Genomic DNA, 19461 nt, shown 5'->3' with positions numbered 1-19461 from the left:
TTAAGGTTTTACAAACATCACTTTTACATAATTGTAGTTGTTTTTAAATGTAAAAAAAAAATTATTTTCTGATAAAAACACCCTCTTATTTTGTTTTAAGATTGAATCATAGCTTCTTCAAGTAGGCGTAAATGTAAGAATAGTCCTGACACCTTCTGTTATATATGTGGCTGTTACACACTTCAACGTCAAAGGCGCAATATTTCATCATTTGCGACACGTGCATATATTGCCTATTTTCAAGTTTCCTTTGGCAAGCAAGACAAGAATTGAGCTCCTCATATTGTGTGTCATAATTGTGAGGAAATGCTTCATGACTAGACAAAAGAAAAACGCAAAGGAATGCCTTTTGGTATTCCCATGGTTTGGCGTGAACCTAAGGACCACAGCAGTGACTATTATTTCTGTCTGATCCATACAAAGGGCATCGGCAAGAAAAAAACGGCATGTGATCGCATATCCTAATATTTCTTCAGCAGTATGACCTATCCCACACTCCGAGACACTCCCGGTTCCAGTTTTCAATGGTTTTATTTCTTCTAAGGACGAAGAAAGTGAACGTGGTGATCAAGTGTATTTTGATAAGATGCATGAGGAAAGGGTTGTAGAATCTGAAGGGTCTTCTTCTGATGCCAAACAGTCATTAACCCCTCAGCAGTTTAGCCAATCCGAATTGAATGACTTAGTAAGAGATTTGGGCCTATCAAAGAAAGCAGCTGAGTTATTAGCCTCCAGGCTTCAAGAAAAGAATGTACTTCACCAGTCAGCTAAAGTATCCCATTTCAGGAAGCGTGAACAAATTTTTGTGGACTTTTTTCCAAAGACAAACACTTTATTTACTGTCATGATATCAGTAGTCTTCTCAGCCAGCTAGATGTTACCATTTACAGTCCAACAGAATGGCAGCTATTTCTTGACAGCTCTAAACGGAGTCTGAAATGTGTTCTCCAACACAACGGTTATGTTTATTGGTTATTCAACTCATCTGTGAGAAGATTATAATGACATAAGAATTGTCCTCCACTTTCTGAAGTATGAGGAGCATAACTGGATCATTTGCATGGATCTTAAAATGGTAAATTTCCTGCTAGGACAACAGAGAGATTTCATGAAGTATCCTTGCTTTCTGTGTTTGTGGGACAGCCAAGCTCGAGAGAAACACTGGACACAGAAGGAGTGGCTGAAACCCGAAACTCTGGAAGTAGGGATGCAAAATATTGTGAATGAACCTGTAGTTAATCTAGACAGAATCATTTTCCCCCCACTTCACATCAAACTTGGCTCAATAAAGCAGTTTATTCAGGCTTTGAATAAAGAAAGTGAATGCTTTCAATATATTATTTCTGCTTCCCCTGCCTTGTTTTTCGAGAAGATAAAAGCAGGTATATTCGATGGACCTCAAATTCAAACCCTCATATGTGATGAAGAATTTGCCAGGAAGATGAATAAGGAGGAGAAAGCAGCATGGCAGTCTTTTGTGGAGTTATAAACAACTTCCTTGGCAACAAAAAAGCAGAAAACTATGAACTTCTGGTTCAAAGGATGCTGTTGGCTTTCTGCGACATTGGCTGTAACATGAGCATTAAGATTCACTTCCTGAACAGTCACCTTGATAAGTTTCCCGAAAATCTTGGAGCTGTTAGTGATGAGCAGATTACTGCTAGCGCATCAAATGAGATTGTCCTCAACAAGTACACAAACGCAAGAGCTACAAACGCAAATTTTTGCCTGAACAAAATTTAAATAAGTTTTGCACAAATTTTATGATTAAAATAAGTGTTTTAATATGTTCTATTTTGAAATTGTAGACAAATTCTGATGCAATCATATCTTTTAGTGTATTAGTGTATTTACTGCATTATATAATATAAATTATTATATTTTCACAAAGATGATGCCCAAGAAGACATTCTACTTCATTATGTTAATCTAAATGTTGAAAATTTTACCAAAAGATGAAAACCTAAAATCTTGAATTGCAAAAAAAACTGTAGCTTACAGAGAAAAACTAATGTCAGATTTCAGATCAGCACACTCGAAGTAGGTAAGAACAAGTGTTTTTGTAGATGCAGCAAAAATTTTGTTATAGGCTGAGATGATTAATTTTATGTGTCAATGTAGCTAGACTATAGAGTCCAGTTATTTGGTCAAACACTAATCCAGATGTTGCAGTGAAGGTATATGATAGGTATGATTAACATTTGCAGTCAATTCTCTTTAAGTAAAGCAGATTATCCTCCATCACATAGGTAGGCCAAATCCCATCAGTTAGAAGCCTTATGAGCAAAAAATGGAGATTTCCCAGGAAGAAAACAGTAACCTAGAAATCCCATCTAAGTTTCCAGCCTGCAGACCTGTCCTCAGATTTTGAACTTGCTGGTCTCCACAATCATGTGAGCCAATTCCTCAAAATAAATTGATATAGAGGGATGGATGGATGGATGGATGGATGGATGGATGGATGGATGGATGGATGGATGGATGGATAGTAGAATGGATGGATGAATAGATAGATAAATAGATAGATTAAAGTAGATAGATGATAGATAGATAGATAGAGATAGATAGATGATAGATAGATAGATAGATAGATAGATAGATAGATAGATAGATAGATAGATAGATAGATAATCGATCTACCAAGGGATCACCCACTTATGATGTAATGGTGCCTTCCAATGAATCCTGCAAGGAGGTGGCTACCACAACAGCTGGTGTTTTTTCTTAACATAGGTGCCTTTTGTTTTAAGCTGTGAACCTTAATCTTCTGGCGGAGGGAGAACAGAAAAGAACTCACCCAGGCCTGTGATCAATGTGCTGATATTCATCAGGTTCCTTCAACATACCAGGCTTCAGCAAGACCATCTATTTTCACCTTCACCTTACCCACAAATCTGGGATAAAGTCTATTATCATCATCCCCAACTTACCTGAGAGGAAACTGAGGTTCAGGAAGGCTTATATAACTTTCTACGGTCAAATTAATGACTGGAAAACAGCTACAGTTAGAAAAAGGAAAGAGCTAACATCTGAATCCAGCACTCTGACCATTGTACAAACTGCCTCCTGCACAAAGGATGTGAAAGCCAGCATGGGGTGGGCATAAGAGTCATTGTCTATAATGCCAGGCTGCTTTATGTTGTACTCAGGACTACTGTATTTCCCCATATATAAGACACTGCCATGTATAAGACACACTTTAATTTTGGGGCCCAAATTTTGAAAAAAAATGTATTACATAAAGTTATTGAACTCAAGTTTTATTCATCTTAAGACTCATACAACTCCTCATCACTGTCACAACTCCCATTCATTAGCTTGTCCTCATCTGTGTCTGATGATGAATCACTGTCTTCAACAATGAGCGCCAAAACAAGTGTGAAGAAGTGGGAAATGCAAGTAAAAAAATCTACAATCACTGTATAAGACACACCCAGTTTTTAGACCCCAAAATTTTCAAAAAAAGTTGTGTCTTACACATGGGGAAATAAGGTACATGCTAAGAATCAGCAACACAGACATGGGGTCAGTCACATTAATCATCCTCCCATCCAACCTTGGTAGCCATGGCACATCACTCCCTCCAACCTTGTGATTATACCATGGCTCCTGAAATAGCTCCCCAAGCTCAAGGCTACCTCTCTTGCAGAAGCCTTGCCTCTCTTATGTGAAGAACTAGGGACAAACCCAAGATCTTCCACCAGGGCCATAATGTCCTGTGCATGCTGGGACTTGCTATAATTATCACCGGAAAATCCCCAGGCCTGCACTCCAGCCCCACCTCCCTTCAGTCCTGAGACACAGCAGAGTCAGTGGCCAGGGAGGTTCTCTGGACCCCAGGCTTACTAGTGCTCCTGCCTAGCTCAGTTTTCTCATCTGGAACAATACTGAGGCACAATCAGCTTAATCTGTAAACTGGAAGAGTTGCAGATATATTGGGAGCAGGACTAGGCTTCTTCATTCTTTAGCATCTCGCAGAGTGTAAGAACCCAACCATGGTGGCAAGAAAATAAGCACATCTATGAAATAACAGCATAAAAACAAATGATCCCTGAAACCTAAAGTCATGTAATTTTGAGCAGACTTGGGGGAAATAAGTGTGAAAATGCACCCAAAGAATTTAGACCCCCAAATCTAATGCAAAATCTGATTTCATATGGGAAAATCCTAAGCAGCTTTGCTAATTTTTATGTGAAAAAAACCTGGAAAGCAGTAATGCTAGTCACTGGGAGAGAGAGCCTAGCGACAGGCAGCTGTCTGTAACCTGTTACTTCAGCCCAGCTACTCTGAACTTCGGAGCTGGGACCTGGAGTCAGATTACAGGGAGTCAGGAGATAACCAGCTGGTAGCCTTTCTCAGAAACTGCTCCTGCTGACCTCCCAGCTGGAAGGGGAGGCAGGGAAGTGGAGAGTGTGAAGCAGTGAGGAAGCAGGCATAATCCCCCCGAGACAAAGGAAGAGAAGTTAACCCTGGACTGCTCAGCCCAGCATCCTCAAGCTCAGACCCGACACCAAGCAGGAGAGTTGCTTTCTTCCATCCAGAGCTGAGCAAACTCAGTCTGATCGGTCCTTGGGCTTTAGGCAGCAGCCAGGAGAAAGCAGGGGAGGAGAATAGGAGAAGGAGGGAGAACTACACACACTGAAACTCAGGTTCTCTGCTGGGCCACTGACTAGGTGTAGAGCACCAGGTGTTAGTGCAGGCAGCTAGGAGTTAATGAAAAAGAAGGGAACAAAATTGGCTAAACCTAAACCTGACAGAGTCTGGAAGGTTCACTTAATCAGGCTTAACTCTGGAAGTTACAGCTTCAGACACCTCAGGGGATAGCCAAGTTCCTGCCAAGGAGATTAGCACTCCTCCCCTTCCTGCCATCCTTCCTTATAGGGGGAAGGACTGGCTTTCCAGCTTTCCGATCTCCCCAGAGGACAACAGGTCCATTCATTGGAATATGGGGTAGGGGGAGGAATGAACAGTAAGGGGAAATTCCTCTACTGGATGCATGCACAGTAGAAGCCAAGATGGCAGGTAAAGGTAAGCACATAGGCCATAGAAACCAGATGACAAGGCAAAACTTTGGAGCATGCCAAGTAGAAGCCAAAATGGTGACATAAAATGGTGGAGTCTAGCCTGGGAAAATTTGGGAAAAGGATCAAACTGGAAAAAGGACATGAAACCCTGGAAGATCCAGAAAAGAGATTGGACAGGGGGAGGATCCAGCACAAGACGTGAAGGATTAGGAAAGAGATTGGTTAGTTTGAAAGACAGCCTGCTGTCTCCCAAACCCAAGGTAATACAGGGGATCCTCAGGTTATGACACAGTTCTGTTCCTATAACAGTGACGTAACCCAATTTTTGGTGTAGGTGTTGAAACACACCCTCACCTAACACAAACAGAAGGAACACTTGTGCTTTTAACAGTCCAAAATGGCATCAATAAGCATACTGAGGGAAGCCAGCTCCCTCACTCATATGCCACTACTGCGTATTCTTCCACTGCGCACAACTAAAATAGTTCACCCATGTAGTCCATAAGTACAACGCTAATGGCGTAAGCTGAAACACTCACGTTTCAATTTTTTATGGGAGTCAGTGTCATAAACTCGAAATGTTGTATGTTGAGACTGTCATAACCCAAGGATTCCTGTCTAATCAAAGCTTAACAAAGGACTGGTAGCACTCATTCATTCACAAGCATTGCATTCTCTCTCCACAGCATCCATATGGCTCCAAGCATGGGTCCAAGCCCGGGCAGGAGCACAGCCAGGAGCAGAGACTATGTTGGACTACCAGAGCCCAGGGTGATAGCATTATGGCTCTGGATTTTGCCTCTCCGGGTAGGCACTTATGCTCACCAGTGAGGAGCCACTGCGCCACCTCACCCGCAGGTGTTGTAAAGTACCAAAAGCTACAGAATTAATATTAATATTTTGGGAGGCTTGAAGAACATTTTATTAATTTGCATTAAGGAGTGCAGAGAAATTGTGAGAAATAGTCTCTGTACTGTGTGATTGGCATAACCAGGATGGCCCTTGGCATTGTATTGTAAATGCAAAGGGGAGGAGAACATGGATCCCCAGACATTCCACCACACCTGTAGGGAAAGGGGTACATGGCTAGCCAGGTGCAGGAAGAGAAAAGCCAAAATAAACCTTTTCTTATAGCAATGAGCCATTTGCGGGCATTTGTCCCCACAGAAACTACCTCTCTTATGTAAATGCGTGTGGTTAACACGTGTGACTCTGGACAGAGAGATGGCGGATGAACACTAGAAAATATAGGAATGCCTTTTAATATGTAAAGAGACATCTTTCTATCATTGTGTTGATTTGTAAATTTTGTTTTCTCCAAAATGATGTATGGCTTCCAAATTGAACATGGTTCTATCGTGTTAAAGGACATATGACTATAACCAATAGTGGTAAAGGGCTCCTAATTACAATTTTTCCTTCTGTACTTCCCACTTACAAAACTATAAAAACTAAGTAGGACAAAGGACCAGCGTGCTCTCCCTCAGACGGAGTTGCCGCCGCTTGGCCAAGCTAGACAATAAAGCTTTGATGTGTAATCGATGGACTTTGTTCATGTCTTCAATGTTTTGGGTCCCTCCGGATAAGGCTTAACAACCAGGCCCAGTACTTTTTCCATAACAGAACAGAGCTGAGCCATCTGGTCATGGATGAGACACCAGGCATCTGGGGAGTCCTTTAGTTTTGCTCCAGTAAAATCTTACCACTACACCTCATCTTCCTATGCTGTTCTCGTGACTCTGTAGGAGAGTCCCATTTCCATTGGCAATGCAGGCACTGGCCTTTGGGTCTACCCCATCCCCATGTGCCCAAGTTCTTGAAAGCAGGAGAGGAAATATCTGTTTGCCTGGATCCTCATCAACATGACTACTATCAAACTTTATAAACTTTTTGCCATTTTTACTGTTTTAATTTGCTTTGATGTGGTTTACTAGTGAGTTTGAACACCTGTCCACATGGTCATTGTGATTTGAAATTTCACTCCTGTGAACTGCACATCCATCTCCTTTTCCCATTTTTTTATTGTTTATCTTTGCCACTGATTTGGAGAGCATTTGCATGTTCTCTGGATACTAATCCTTTGTCTGTTATAAATATGTATTACAAATATTTTTCTCTCCTTTATCTCTTGTTTTATTCTTTTTGAACCTCGGTTTGGTATCTTTTATCAAGACAATTTTTAAAATCTTTTCATATTGCCTGACCAGGCGGTGGCACAATGGATAGAGCGTCGGACTGGGATGCAGAAGACCCAAGTTTGAGACCCCGAAGTTGCCAGCTTGAGCATGGACTCATCTGGTTTGAGCAAAATCCCATCAGCTTGAACCCCAGGTCTCTGGCTCCAGCAAGGGGTTACTCGATCTGCTGAAGGCCCGCAGTCAAGGCACATATGAGAAAGCAACCAGTGAACAACTAAGGTGTCACAACGAAAAACTGATGATTGATGCTTCTCATCTTTCTCTGTTCCTGTCTGTCTGTCCCTGTCTATCCCTCTCTCTGACTCTCTATCTGTCTCTGTAAAAAATAAATAAATAAATAAATAAATAAAAATTAAAAAAAACTTTTCATATTTATCTTTTGACTCAAACAGAAATAAACACATATTTCATTGATTTGAAAACATATTTTAACATTTCTGAAATCAGGATATGTCTTACAAATGAGGCAAGAGTGAAGTTAGGGAAAACTAATGGGATCTCTTCCCAGCCTTACTCCTAAATTATTAACAGAACTTAAAGCCTGAATAAAAACAATAAGTTAATACATATTTTTATGTTGTATGTATTATCTATCTACTGTGTTCTTGTATTATGAAGAAGAATTTTTAAATATCCTTGTTGCTCATCTTCAATAAATAATGTTAATGATAAAATAAATTTGAGTACATTTTTAAAAAAAGTTTTAAAATAGTATATGCTATATATTTTCCAATAGATTCTCCTAAAACAAAACGGTAACCAAAAGTGGAGGGAAAAAAAGATTTAGGCAACATACACTAAGCAAATGCAAAGACAAAAGGCAGGACTGGTCGAACTAAAATCTAAGTCAAAATCCTAAAACAAGGAATGAGAACGAAATGAGTTATCTGCATGAGGAGAAGAATGACAGACCTGCCACTCCACACACATCACAGGCTGGGCTTTGGCTTCTGTAGTACATCCCCCACGCGAGCACACTACACACACATCACAGGCTGGGCTTTGGCTTCTGTAGTACATCCCCCACGTGAGCACACTACACACACATCACAGGCTGGGCTTTGGCTTCTGTAGTACATCCCCCACGTGAGCACACTACACACACATCACAGGCTGGGCTTTGGCTTCTGTAGTATATCCCCCACACCAGGGGTCCCCAAACTTTTTACACAGGGGGCCAGTTCACTGTCCCTCAGACCGTTGGAGGGCCGGACTAATGAACAAATCCCTATGCACGCTGCACATATCTTATTTTAAAGTAAAAAAACAAAACGGGAACAAATACAATATTTAAAATAAAAAACAAGTAAATTTAAATCACGAAACTGACCAGTATTTCAATGGGAACTATGGGCCTGCTTTTGGCTAATGAGATGGTCAATGTGCTCCTTTCACTGACCACCAATGAAAGAGGTGCCCCTTCCGGAAGTGCGGCTGGGGCCGGATAAATGGCCTCAGGGGGCTGCATGTGGCCCGCGGGCCATAGTTTGGGGACCCCTGCCCCACTCGAGCACACTGGGATCTTTATACTCTATGGAAGATTTTCAAAGTCTAGGGGAGTCACACCGCCCAACATGCAGGTTTCCATTCAAAGGAAATCTGTTAATACCTGCCGCTCTGTCAATCCCCTCGAGCGCAGAAGGGACGCAAGGGTGTTGGCAGCCACTCACCCACCCACACCCTAGTCTTCGTCCCCTCACCTGGACAGGAACGTGCCAGCAACCCCCACGGTCTCATGGCACTTTTAGGCTAGTGGAAGAGACTGACCGCAACTGGACAAACTGACTCAGCAGGAGAAGGTGGAGGGGGAGAGGAGAGAAGGAGGGGGAGGGGAGAAGGAAGAGAAGGGCAAATCCGTGGAGCCAGAAAGGAGACTAGTGGTGCCAGGGGCTGAGGAAAGGGACTGCCTAAGGGGCTCAGGCTTTCCTTTTGGGGTGATGAAAATGTTCTAGAACAAGATGGATGCGGTGGAAGCACATTTTGAATGTACTAAATATCATTGGATTGTACACATTTTAATGGTTAAAATAGTAAATTTTATGTTGTGTGGATTGGACCATCATTAAAAATAAAAAGATACTTTTAGAAGTGGTGAATGCTATGGAGAAAACTAGGCAGGGTGTTTTAAAAGAGACTGGGATGGGCCTGACCTGACCTGTGGTGGCGCAGTGGATAAAGCGTCGACCTGGAAATGCTGAGGTCGCCGGTTCAAAACCCTGAGCTTGCCTGGTCAAGGCACATATGGGAGTTGATGCTTCCAGCTCCTCCCCCCCCCCCCTCTTCTCTCTCTCTATCTCTCTCTCTCCTCTCTAAAATGAATAAATAAAATAAAAATTAAAAAAAAATAAAAAATAAAAGAGACTGGGATGGGGTTCTCTGAGAGTGGGTGGTCAGAACCCAACATTTACGTGAGGAATGAGCGAGGGGTGGGAGCAGCCTGGGAGGGTTAGGAAGAAGAGCAGAGGAGCACAGTGGGGGGCGTGAGGCTGGAGAGGGGGCAGAGGGCAGCAGAAGACATTTGTATTTTCTGTGAGAATGGACGCCACTGCGGAAGGGGTATGCGTGAGCTAATTCATCTCCTGAGCAGGCACTCGGGCTGCTGCGCAGAGAGAGGGTCATGAGGAAAGCGTGCGGCAGGGGCCCCTGAGAACAGGGCTGCAGTAGGAACGTCTGCGAGCAAGTACAGGTTTGCAGCCAGGACTGGCGTTCAAGGTCAGGACTTCCATTCTGGGGAAGGGAACACACTGAGGCTAGGAAGGATCAGGGCTCCAGGCAAGGTTGTCATAGTTACTGAGTGGTTCCCAGGTAACAGAGAGAAGGCAGATGCCCAGCTAGAAGGACTGTGTCCCACATCTTCATTAGTCATGGACAAGGCCCCCGTGGGGCACCAGAGCCTGGGCAGGTAGGCAGCAAGAGTAACTTAACGCAGCGACAAACAGAGGATGCTAAGGAGGGCGTCTCCCTCAGACCCAGGTCAGAGCTGCTTCTGGGAGCTGCCCAGGCTGAGCTGAAGAGAGAGGGGGTGAGGAGGTGGGAGCCACTGCTGACCCCAGCCGTGGAGAACAGAGGCCCAGGGCTGGAAGCCAGCTGGATGCAGAGCACTCCACAGGGCAGAGTAAGGGACAGGCCAGGGGCCAGCATGGAAGGCACGTGGAGGTTCTAATGCAGGGCAGGCTGTGAGAGCAAGAAACACAGAGGACAATAAGCCAGCTCCCCGCGTGCACGGGTCTGGGTCACAGTGTGGCCGTGGTCAGCCACGTTAAAGGAGAGTGGGAAGGAGAGTGGAGAAAGATGTCTGGCTCCCGGGCAAAGGACGTCCAGACGGATAAGGAGGTGGCCACGGAGGAATGGATGAAACTCCGACAGAAGCTGCCAATTTTGGGAGAACTGACAGGGCCAAGTGGGGAAGCTCTGTGAGTCCTCAGAGCAGTCTGAACACAGGTGCCCCGAGTCCCGTGTCCCGGGCAACACCCACTCCAGCCCCAGGAGCCTGGCAGGACAGAGCAAGCACAGGGGCCGGAGGTTGGGCAGCCGCGCTCCGGAGATGGGCTGTGGGTCCCTGTGCTGCTGAAAGGCCTCTAGAAGGTAAAGAGATTGCGGAGGTCACAGTAATTGTGGGGGCTTGGCTTAAGTCTTGCAGGAACAAAATGTTGCATGCCTTCCCAGTCTCAACCTGACAACACCAACTCCTGTCGAACACCAAAGGTTGGCAGAAACGGAACAAAACAGCAAGCATGAGGGCTGATGAGGAAACACCCTAAGCCACAAGTACATCTTCCACAACAGGGCGGTGCATCACGAGGTTCTCACCACAATACAAAGGGAAGAAAGCAGAGACATGCCTGCATCATCAGGGGACTGTGTGTCTGGCCATAACTGTCACCTTTCACTCAAGCTTATGTCTGTGCGACCCTCAAACGTGTGTTCCAGGATTAATGGAAAACCCTAAGCTTCTGTAAACTGGAATGAGCCATATCACCAGAATTTACTCCTACCCTCTCTGCAGGCATAGCCGAAGAGCAGAGATTCATAGGAATAAGACACACCATGCCCTGCCCTGCCCTGCCCTGCCCTGCCCTGCTCTGCCCTGCCCTGCCCTGCCCTGCCCTGCTCTGCCCTGCCCTGCCCTGCCCTGTCCTGCTCTGCCCTGCTCTGCCCTGCCCTGCCCTGCTCTGCCCTGCCCTGTCCTGCTCTGCCCTGCTCTGCCCTGCCCTGCCCTGCTCTGCCCTGCCCTGCCCTGCCCTGCTCTGCCCTGCCCTGCCCTGCCCTGTCCTGCTCTGCCCTGCTCTGCCCTGCCCTGCCCTGCTCTGCCCTGCCCTGTCCTGCTCTGCCCTGCCCTGTCCTGCCCTGCCCTGCCCTGCCCTGCCCTGCCCTGCCCTGCCCTGCCCTGCCCTGCCCTGCTCTGCTCTGCCCTGCCCTGTTCTTCCCGGTCCTGCCCTGCCCTGCCCTGCTCTGCCCTGCCCTGCCCTGCTCTGCCCTGCCCTGCTCTGCCCTGCCCTGCCCTGCTCTTCCCGGTCCTGCCCTGCTCTGCCCTGCTCTGCTCTTCCCGGTCCTGCTCTGCCCTGCTCTGCCCTGTCCTGCTCTGCCCTGCCCTGCCCTGCCCTGCTCTGCCCTGCTCTGCCCTGCCCTGCCCTGCTCTTCCCGGTCCTGCCCTGCTCTGCTCTTCCCGGTCCTGCTCTGCCCTGCCCTGCCCTGTCCTGCTCTGCCCTGCCCTGCCCTGTCCTGCTCTGCTCTGCTCTGCCCTGCCCTGCCCTGCCCTGTCCTGCTCTGCCCTGCCCTGTCCTGCCCTGCCCTGTCCTGCTCTGCCCTGCCCTGTCCTGCCCTGCCCTGCTCTGCCCTGCCCTGCCCTGCTCTTCCTGGTCCTGCCCTGCCCTGCCCTGCTCTGCTCTGCCCTGCTCTGCCCTGTCCTGCCCTGCTCTGCCCTGCCCTGCTCTGCCCTGCCCTGTTCTTCCCGGTCCTGCCCTGCTCTGCCCTGCTCTGCTCTTCCCGGTCCTGCTCTGCCCTGCCCTGCTCTTCCCGGTCCTGCTCTGCCCTGCCCTGCTCTTCCCGGTCCTGCCCTGCTCTGCTCTTCCCGGTCCTGCTCTGCCCTGTCCTGCTCTGCCCTGCCCTGCCCTGTCCTGCTCTGCCCTGCTCTGCCCTGCCCTGCCCTGCTCTGCTCTGCCCTGCCCTACCCTGCCCTGCTCTGCTCTGCCCTGCCCTGCCCTGCTCTGCTCTGCCCTGCCCTGTCCTGCTCTGCCCTGCCCTGCCCTGTCCTGCTCTGCCCTGTCCTGCTCTGCCCTGCTCTGCCCTGCCCTGCCCTGCTCTGCCCTGCCCTGTCCTGCCCTGCCCTGCTCTGCCCTGTCCTGCTCTGCCCTGCTCTGCCCTGTCCTGCTCTGCCCTGCCCTGCCCTGTCCTGCTCTGCCCTGCCCTGCTCTGCCCTGCTCTGCCCTGCCCTGCCCTGCTCTGCCCTGCCCTGTCCTGCCCTGCCCTGCTCTGCCCTGCTCTTCCCGGTCCTGCCCTGCCCTGCCCTGCTCTGCCCTGCCCTGCCCTGCTCTTCCCGGTCCTGCCCTGCCCTGCCCTGCTCTGCCCTGCTCTTCCCGGTCCTGCCCTGCTCTGCCCTGCTCTGCTCTTCCCGGTCCTGCTCTGCCCTGCCCTGCTCTTCCCTGCCCTGCCCTGCCCTGCCCTGCCCTGCCCTGCCCTGCCCTGTCCTGCCCTGCCCTGCTCTGCCCTGCCCTGCCCTGCCCTGCTCTGCCCTGCCCTGCTCTTCCCGGTCCTGCCCTGCCCTGCTCTGCCCTGCCCTGCCCTGCCTTCTAACACCTGAGCCCCAGAGACAGCACCATAGGCCTGCTAAGAGCTAGGCAATGTCTCCAGAAATGACAGGGTGGGATGGAGGCCTTAGCAGACCAGTGGGACTAGGTCAATGGGCAGCAGGAGGTGAAGCCTCATCCCAAGTTTACCAGAACTAAGTTGTACTGAAGTCCCGAGGGGCTGGAGCACAGCTCAACAAGGCATAGCAGATGCTTCCTTCAGGACAAACTTGGTGAGGAGGGGCAAAAAATGGGAAGGGATGACTATGAAGGTAAGGAAGAGGAAATATCCATCAATGGAGCCTGTCCCCACACACTCCTGCCCTGAGCCACCATGTGGCTGCCTCCACCAAGCCTAACTCCTGGCACTCTACTTGGCTGCGTTCCCTGCTAAAGCTCTGTCCAGTGCACCAAAGTCAGCACTTACAATGTTGGGTAAGAGAATAAATGAGGAAATGAATGAGTACACAGATCATCTGTTGAACTTAAGTCATAATTCAAAAGTGAATGAATAGCCTGACCAGGCGGTGGCACAGTGGATAGAGCATTAGACTGGGACCCGGAGGACCCAGGTTCTAAACCCTGAGGGTGCCAGCTTGAGTGCAGGCTCATCTGGTTTGAGCAAGGCTCACCAGCTTGAGCCCAAGGTCACACCTCCAGTCAAGGCACTTATGAGAAAGTAATCAATGAACAACTAAGTTGCCACAGAGAGGAATTGATACTTCTCATCTCTCTCCCTTTCTGTCTGTCTGTCCCTATCTGTCCCTCTCTCTGTCTCTCTCATGAAATAAATAAATAAATGAGTGAGTGAATAGAAAAACACTGGTCACTAGACCCAAGGTCAAAGTCATGGAATGTATATCCCAACTCCATTTCTTAGGATTTAGATGACCTTGGATGGATTGTGTCACTTTTGTGAGCGGTGGCTTCATTTACAATGGAGTCACAGGACTACAAGAGCATTCAGTGGGGGCAGACATCTGGTAAATGCGAAGTTCACTGACAAGGTTGTTGAAAAGTTCTGTCATGGGCCAAGGGTAGGGAGCAGGCACTATGCATCCTGGACCCTGCAGCAAGAAGCTTCTCAGCCGCTGGGGCACAGCCAGCCCCCAGAGCGCCCCCATCTGCCCAGACAGTGCACAGGCGGCACTGAAGCACAGGGCTGAGACCTGAATGGGACCCTGACCTGGAATACACACATTCCTTTTCCATTCTTTATAAATCAGAAAATTAATTACCCAGAAAAGAGTCATCTGCACCAGAAACCCAAATGAGTTTAATGTATAATTTATACATGAAAATGTAGATGTCATTGTGTGACAAATCACCGTAAAAATATTTTTGCAGTTAAATTTTCAGGCATCTGTCTTCCTCCCAGAAGAGGCTCTGCACAGCCCATGCGAGGCCCCGGGGCTCAGGCCGGGTGGGGCCGGAGAGGCAGCCTGTCATCTTCCCTAGCTCGCGACTCTGCTGCCCACACAGCCCAGCCCAGAGGCCCTGGGCTCAGCACCAGCCATGCGCAGCCAAGTCATAGCTCTGCCCCCTGGAGGTCCTGCTGTGTCTTGTTCAAAATGAGAATTTAACAGTCTGTGCCAGACCCAGAAAGGGAAGACAGAATGGAGTAAGGTCCCACACTCCAGGCGCTTTGAGTCCCCTGGGGGAGCTAGGTAAGCAGATGATGAATGACAATGACAATGTGACAAGCGCTAGGGTCAAGGTGGGTCCCACACGCCAAGCAGCTGCAGGGGAGTAAGTAGTTCCCTGTGCCAGGAACCTCCCCGTCAGGGCAGGTGACTGGTCCTGAAGGAGGCTGTCAGGAGGGTGAAGGCAGGGGCATTCCAACAGGAAGAACTATTCCTGCAGAGACAGAGCTACAGTGAGCGAGTCCCGATGGGGAGAGTGGAGCCTGTGGCACGTGGCCGGGGACTGTCCAGCAGGGGCCTGGAGTGGAGAGCAGGAGCTAGATGCGCAAGAGGCCAGCACGCCCCGTGCAGAAACAGGACTCTGTCCAAGACTGAAAACTTTAAACAGATCAAGTCTGCACTTCACTCCAGAGAACAGATGGAGGCCAAAAGGAAACTGGTGGGGAGTGAGCCAGAGAGAAGAAGAATGGGTTCTGCACACTCTGATGTGAGCATTCACACGGAGGACCACCCCTGGCAGATCTCAAAGCCCACCCCAAGCCACAGAAGCCCACCTGCTTCAGGGTGCCCTCATTCAAGGTGCGCCAGTCCCTGGGCTTGACTGGCACATGAGAGCAGGTAAGCCAACTAAAATGAAGGTTGGGCCCTTGCCACTGCCACTTGGGGCTGGTTACTTATTGTGCAGGAAATTCCCTGACACGCCCTCCCCAGATGCCCACTGGAGCACACTCTCACATGAGGTCAGGGAGGCGGGAAACTGTCCGGTGTTGGCCCTCACTGAGAACCCCTGTGCTGCCCACACAAGGCAGGGAGCAACTGCGCATCTTGGTTGCACCTGGCCTCTGTCCCAGAACCACGAATGAGGGTCAAGAATATGGTTCTTCATCCCCAGGCAATCACCAACTGTGTCTAAGACAATCTGAGACCTCACTGGTGTCCACCCAGAATTCAGGCCTCCCAGAACTCGAGCTTCCCACAGACAAAGCAAGTCCCATTCCTCAACACCATCATACCCTCTGGGTAGCCCCGTCTGCAGCCTTGGAGCCCTACAGATCTAGTCAAAAACTAGAGGTTCATGCTAATGGGAACAGACACTCATGGAACAAGGGTTTCAAGCTCCAACCCCGCATCATGCCAGGGCCCATTTTAAAGAAGAACGTAGCCTGGCATCAACAACCGGACCCCGTGTAACTCCCCAGCACATACCTCGCTTGACCTTCGGGGGCCTGAGGCCCTCCGCCTGGGCCAGGGCCTCCCAAGCCTCGCGCTCCCGCCAGCGCCGCAGCTGTTCCTCTCGCATTTTGTAGAAGAGAATGTGCTTCTGCACATCACTGAGCTCTCCGAGGAGCTCAGGGTCGAGGTACCCATCGTACAGGATCTGCTGCAGCATGGTGCCACCTGGATGCACACGCCAGAAGGGCAGCCAGCCGGCAAACCCGGACAGGTGGGACACGCCAGCCTACTCCTCAGCCTGGCTCCTCACTCCAGGGCCACTCCAAGAGCCCCTTCTCTGTCCAGCATCGTCATTCTGTCTCAGCTCCCCGGAAGGAACAAATTCGTCTCCTCTGCCCAGAACGGCAGCAGGGGCAAGGTAGCAGGAAGCCAAGAGGCAGCGGGGACCCTACAAGGGGACGCAGGCACCAGGAACAACCTCGTCCTTCTGCTGGGTGACCAAGCATCGCATCCCAGCCGTGCCTGTATCTCGGCTTTCCTTGAGGTTCAGGGACAATGCGGAGGGTCAAAGCCTTCAGCTCCAAGGGACAATGCCCAGGCACAGCCCTGTCTGGGCCACAGGTGTCGAGTGATCTGTTAGTGGAAGGTAACGATGACACCAGCTGTATCGATGACACTGCCCCGGCCAGCCAGGAACCGATCTCTCCTCCGCAGGTAAGAGGAGGAGGAGGAGGAGGCAGCTTTGCCGACTGATTCCATGTCTTTTGAGCCAATTTCAAACAGGCCAGAGCAGCCAGCCAGCAGCCTCCGGCTCCTCTGTCGTCCCGTCACGCTCCACATTTCCTCCCTTCTTCTCCAGGACATCTGGCATCCTGAGGTAATGCTTTTAAAACTCTGCCTGAGGGGAAGAAAGAGCTTCCTTCTGTATTATAGCCAAGAAAGAAAATAAAATGCCATCAGGAGGGCTAACTAAAGGAGCTTTATTGTGGAGTTCAAGGACAGGAGGAGGCAGACATCCTCTCCCCTTTCCCTGTAAGGAGGTTCTAAAGCCATGCATGTGCTTTCAATAGCCGTCCATTCTGCTTGCTGTCACTGATCTTTCTGTTGTTTGTTGCATCTTCTCTGTGAGCAGAATTGGAAGCACCCTGGACAGACGGACCCAGTTGGCTTTCAGATAGGTAGGAGCTGCTGTTGCTGAGACCAAAAACCCAGCCTAATAGGTGCTCTGAGCTCCTCACAGCTGCCCTTGTATTCAGATAAGGAAACTGGGGTTCAGAGGTGTAAGTGGCGTGGCTATGGCTACCCAATCAATAAGCTGCTACACTGGGACTGGACCCAATTTTCAAATTTGACATCCAATGGCAACTATGAATCTTTTGAGGGTTTAAAAATGTAACCCAACCAGGAGAAAATAAACAGGATTTGGCATTTGGCATTGTGGCCTGGTTGCATCGCTGATCTTCATGTCCCAGTTCACCCCATGAGGACCAAAGGTGGATCAGGCACTCAAGAGTGCTGGAACACAGGTGACAGGAAGAAAAATTAAGGAGGCTCAGATGCACTTTAAGCAAGAGGGGCAGGCTGCCCCTCCCCGCCATCTAGTGGCTTGTCCCAGCGTGACCCATACCCTGGCGCTTCCACAGGAGGCTCCTGCCAAGCAGCACTGTGGCCCTGGACTCTGTCCCACCACGCCCTCTTCTCTGTCCTCCTCACCTCACACTTTCAGCAACTACCCCTCGTCCCCCACCGGGCGTCCTGGTCCCTCTCAGGTTCTTAGACCCAGAACCCTCTACAGCCTCCTCTCGTCTCCCACACATCTGTTCTCTTTCGTGCCCTCTGCGTGGCTGGGTGGGAGCCGGGCCCGAAGAGGAGACAGGAGAGAAGGAACACGAAGAGAGCTGCTGGCGGCGACTTCCTCCCTTCTTTCTGGGCCCCCAGCCGCATACGCAGCGCGGAGGGCGGGAGGGCGCTGCGCGCCGTGGCCGGAGCAGGCAGAAAGCGTGTGGTGTGAGATCCTGCGTCCCGGCGGAGCGGTGATCGTGTCACCCTTGCGGTGGTGACACTGTTCGGGGAAGTGGGCAGTAGCCAGACAGGAAGGACCTCCGGTTGTGTGCCGCAGGGGGAAACCCGGGGGCAGTGGGGAAAGGGCCAGGCGCCGCGCGCACCTGGCGCCGGCCGGACCGTTCTTCGCAGACTCGCTGCAGCGGGCACGGCCGGGAGCTGCCGGCCGGGTGACACCGCCCCCTGCTGGCGCCCGCCCGCCAGCGCCCACCTGGCGGAGCAAGTCGCTCGGCCCGGCCTGGGGCGCCGCCTGGCGGCCCAGAGGAAAAGGACAACCTGCGTGTAGGGCACCCTGGCTAAGCGCACCGCGTGGGGACGTTCCGAGATTTGAGAGCAGCGGGACACAGTGACTGCCAATGCCCCGGACTTCCCCGGCAGGGCCCACGCACGAAAGGAGCCCGCGGCGGTTCCATCGGGAGAGTACCTGGTGACTGAAGAGAGGCCAGGTACCCTGGGATGTTCAGATGTAGGTTTCTGCCGCCTCCCCACTGGTTTTATTTTGTTTCTATTTTCCATTGGCCTATGTGTTGTGTTTAATTTTGCATGCCAGCGCAATTTTTTCTGGGGCAGGACTGCGCACACACAATACCGTGCAAGTGACGGTACACAACCTGAAAGTCCCCTCTGTGGCGTCGGGGGCTGCTGAGGACGGACCATGACACCTGTGATAAAGGAGGGTGCAGTTGCCACGTCTGCTTTGGCGAGGGAAGATAGCCACGGCAGATGCAATGAAAAGGAGACGTGCTGAATACTGTGCACAGTGCAGTGCATTTTTTAAATTCTGTGTCTATTCTGTGCAGACGAAGAACATATGGAAGAACGCACATGGGTTTTGCTTTCTTCTGGATATGGGGAGGGTGGCCACTTTAGACAACGCTATTGTTTTAGGCAGTAAGATACATAATCCATATGAAGAAATAAATTGTATTTCAAAAGTCCTTTAAAAATGTGACTCCAAAATATTGCCCTCTAGAAGTCAGTGCTGGTGGGCAGCGGGCACAGCCTTGTCCATACCAGCACCCATGCCCAGAGCGGGACAGGTGCAGGCAAAGCCAGGCGTCCCTAGCCTGGGAGGCTAGTCTGTCACCAGAGGTCAGAAGCTGGAGAAGGGCTTGGAGGAGTTTCTCTGCAGCTCTGGTGTTGGCTTCAAGAGGAGTCAGGAAGAGCAGGCAGCAGGGAAAACAGTAGACAAACTTTGGCCAAAGTCAACAACAGAGGTGATGCTTACATAGGGGAGTAGCTAGGGGTAATCAAGGAGCGCAGACTTGGGGAACATTCCTCATCCCAGAGCCTCCTGTCAGGTGTCACTGCTTCCACCTAAAATCCGTTTTAAACTCAGATCATGTCATTCTTTGCTAAAAATCTTACCATGGTTCCCCTTTATTCAGAGGCAAAGCCTTTACAGGAACCGGTGATCTGCCCCCACCTCAGAGAGCCCCTCAGCACTCACCCTCCATCACTAGCTCCATCCTGCCAGTCTCCTTGGCTTTCTGCAGACACACCTGGAACCAGGACACTGTCCCTCCCCAGGGCCTTACTTATACCAGTTGTTTCTTCTTCCTGACACTCATGGGAT

The 19461-nt window shown here is 50.0% G+C and overlaps 1 protein-coding gene across 1 annotated transcript in view; it reads right to left on the bottom strand.

Annotated features, from left to right (window-relative positions):
• SH2D4B (SH2 domain containing 4B) overlaps nt 1-18533 on the bottom strand; it is a 119649-nt gene extending 101116 nt beyond the window's left edge. Inside the window, exons 1-2 of the mRNA XM_066242741.1 lie at nt 17538-18533; nt 15858-16722 (exon numbers count right to left, since the gene is read on the bottom strand). Of these exons, the coding sequence (XP_066098838.1) occupies nt 15858-16041 (184 nt within the window). The 5' untranslated portion in view covers nt 16042-16722; nt 17538-18533. The remainder of the gene's footprint in view (nt 1-15857; nt 16723-17537) is intronic.
• Nucleotides 18534-19461: the final 928 nt, after the last annotated feature.

The sequence above is a fragment of the Saccopteryx bilineata genome, chromosome 9 (assembly GCF_036850765.1).
Source record: "Saccopteryx bilineata isolate mSacBil1 chromosome 9, mSacBil1_pri_phased_curated, whole genome shotgun sequence".
Lineage (NCBI taxonomy): Eukaryota > Metazoa > Chordata > Mammalia > Chiroptera > Emballonuridae > Saccopteryx > Saccopteryx bilineata.
This window is presented reverse-complemented; position numbering and strand designations above follow the sequence as displayed.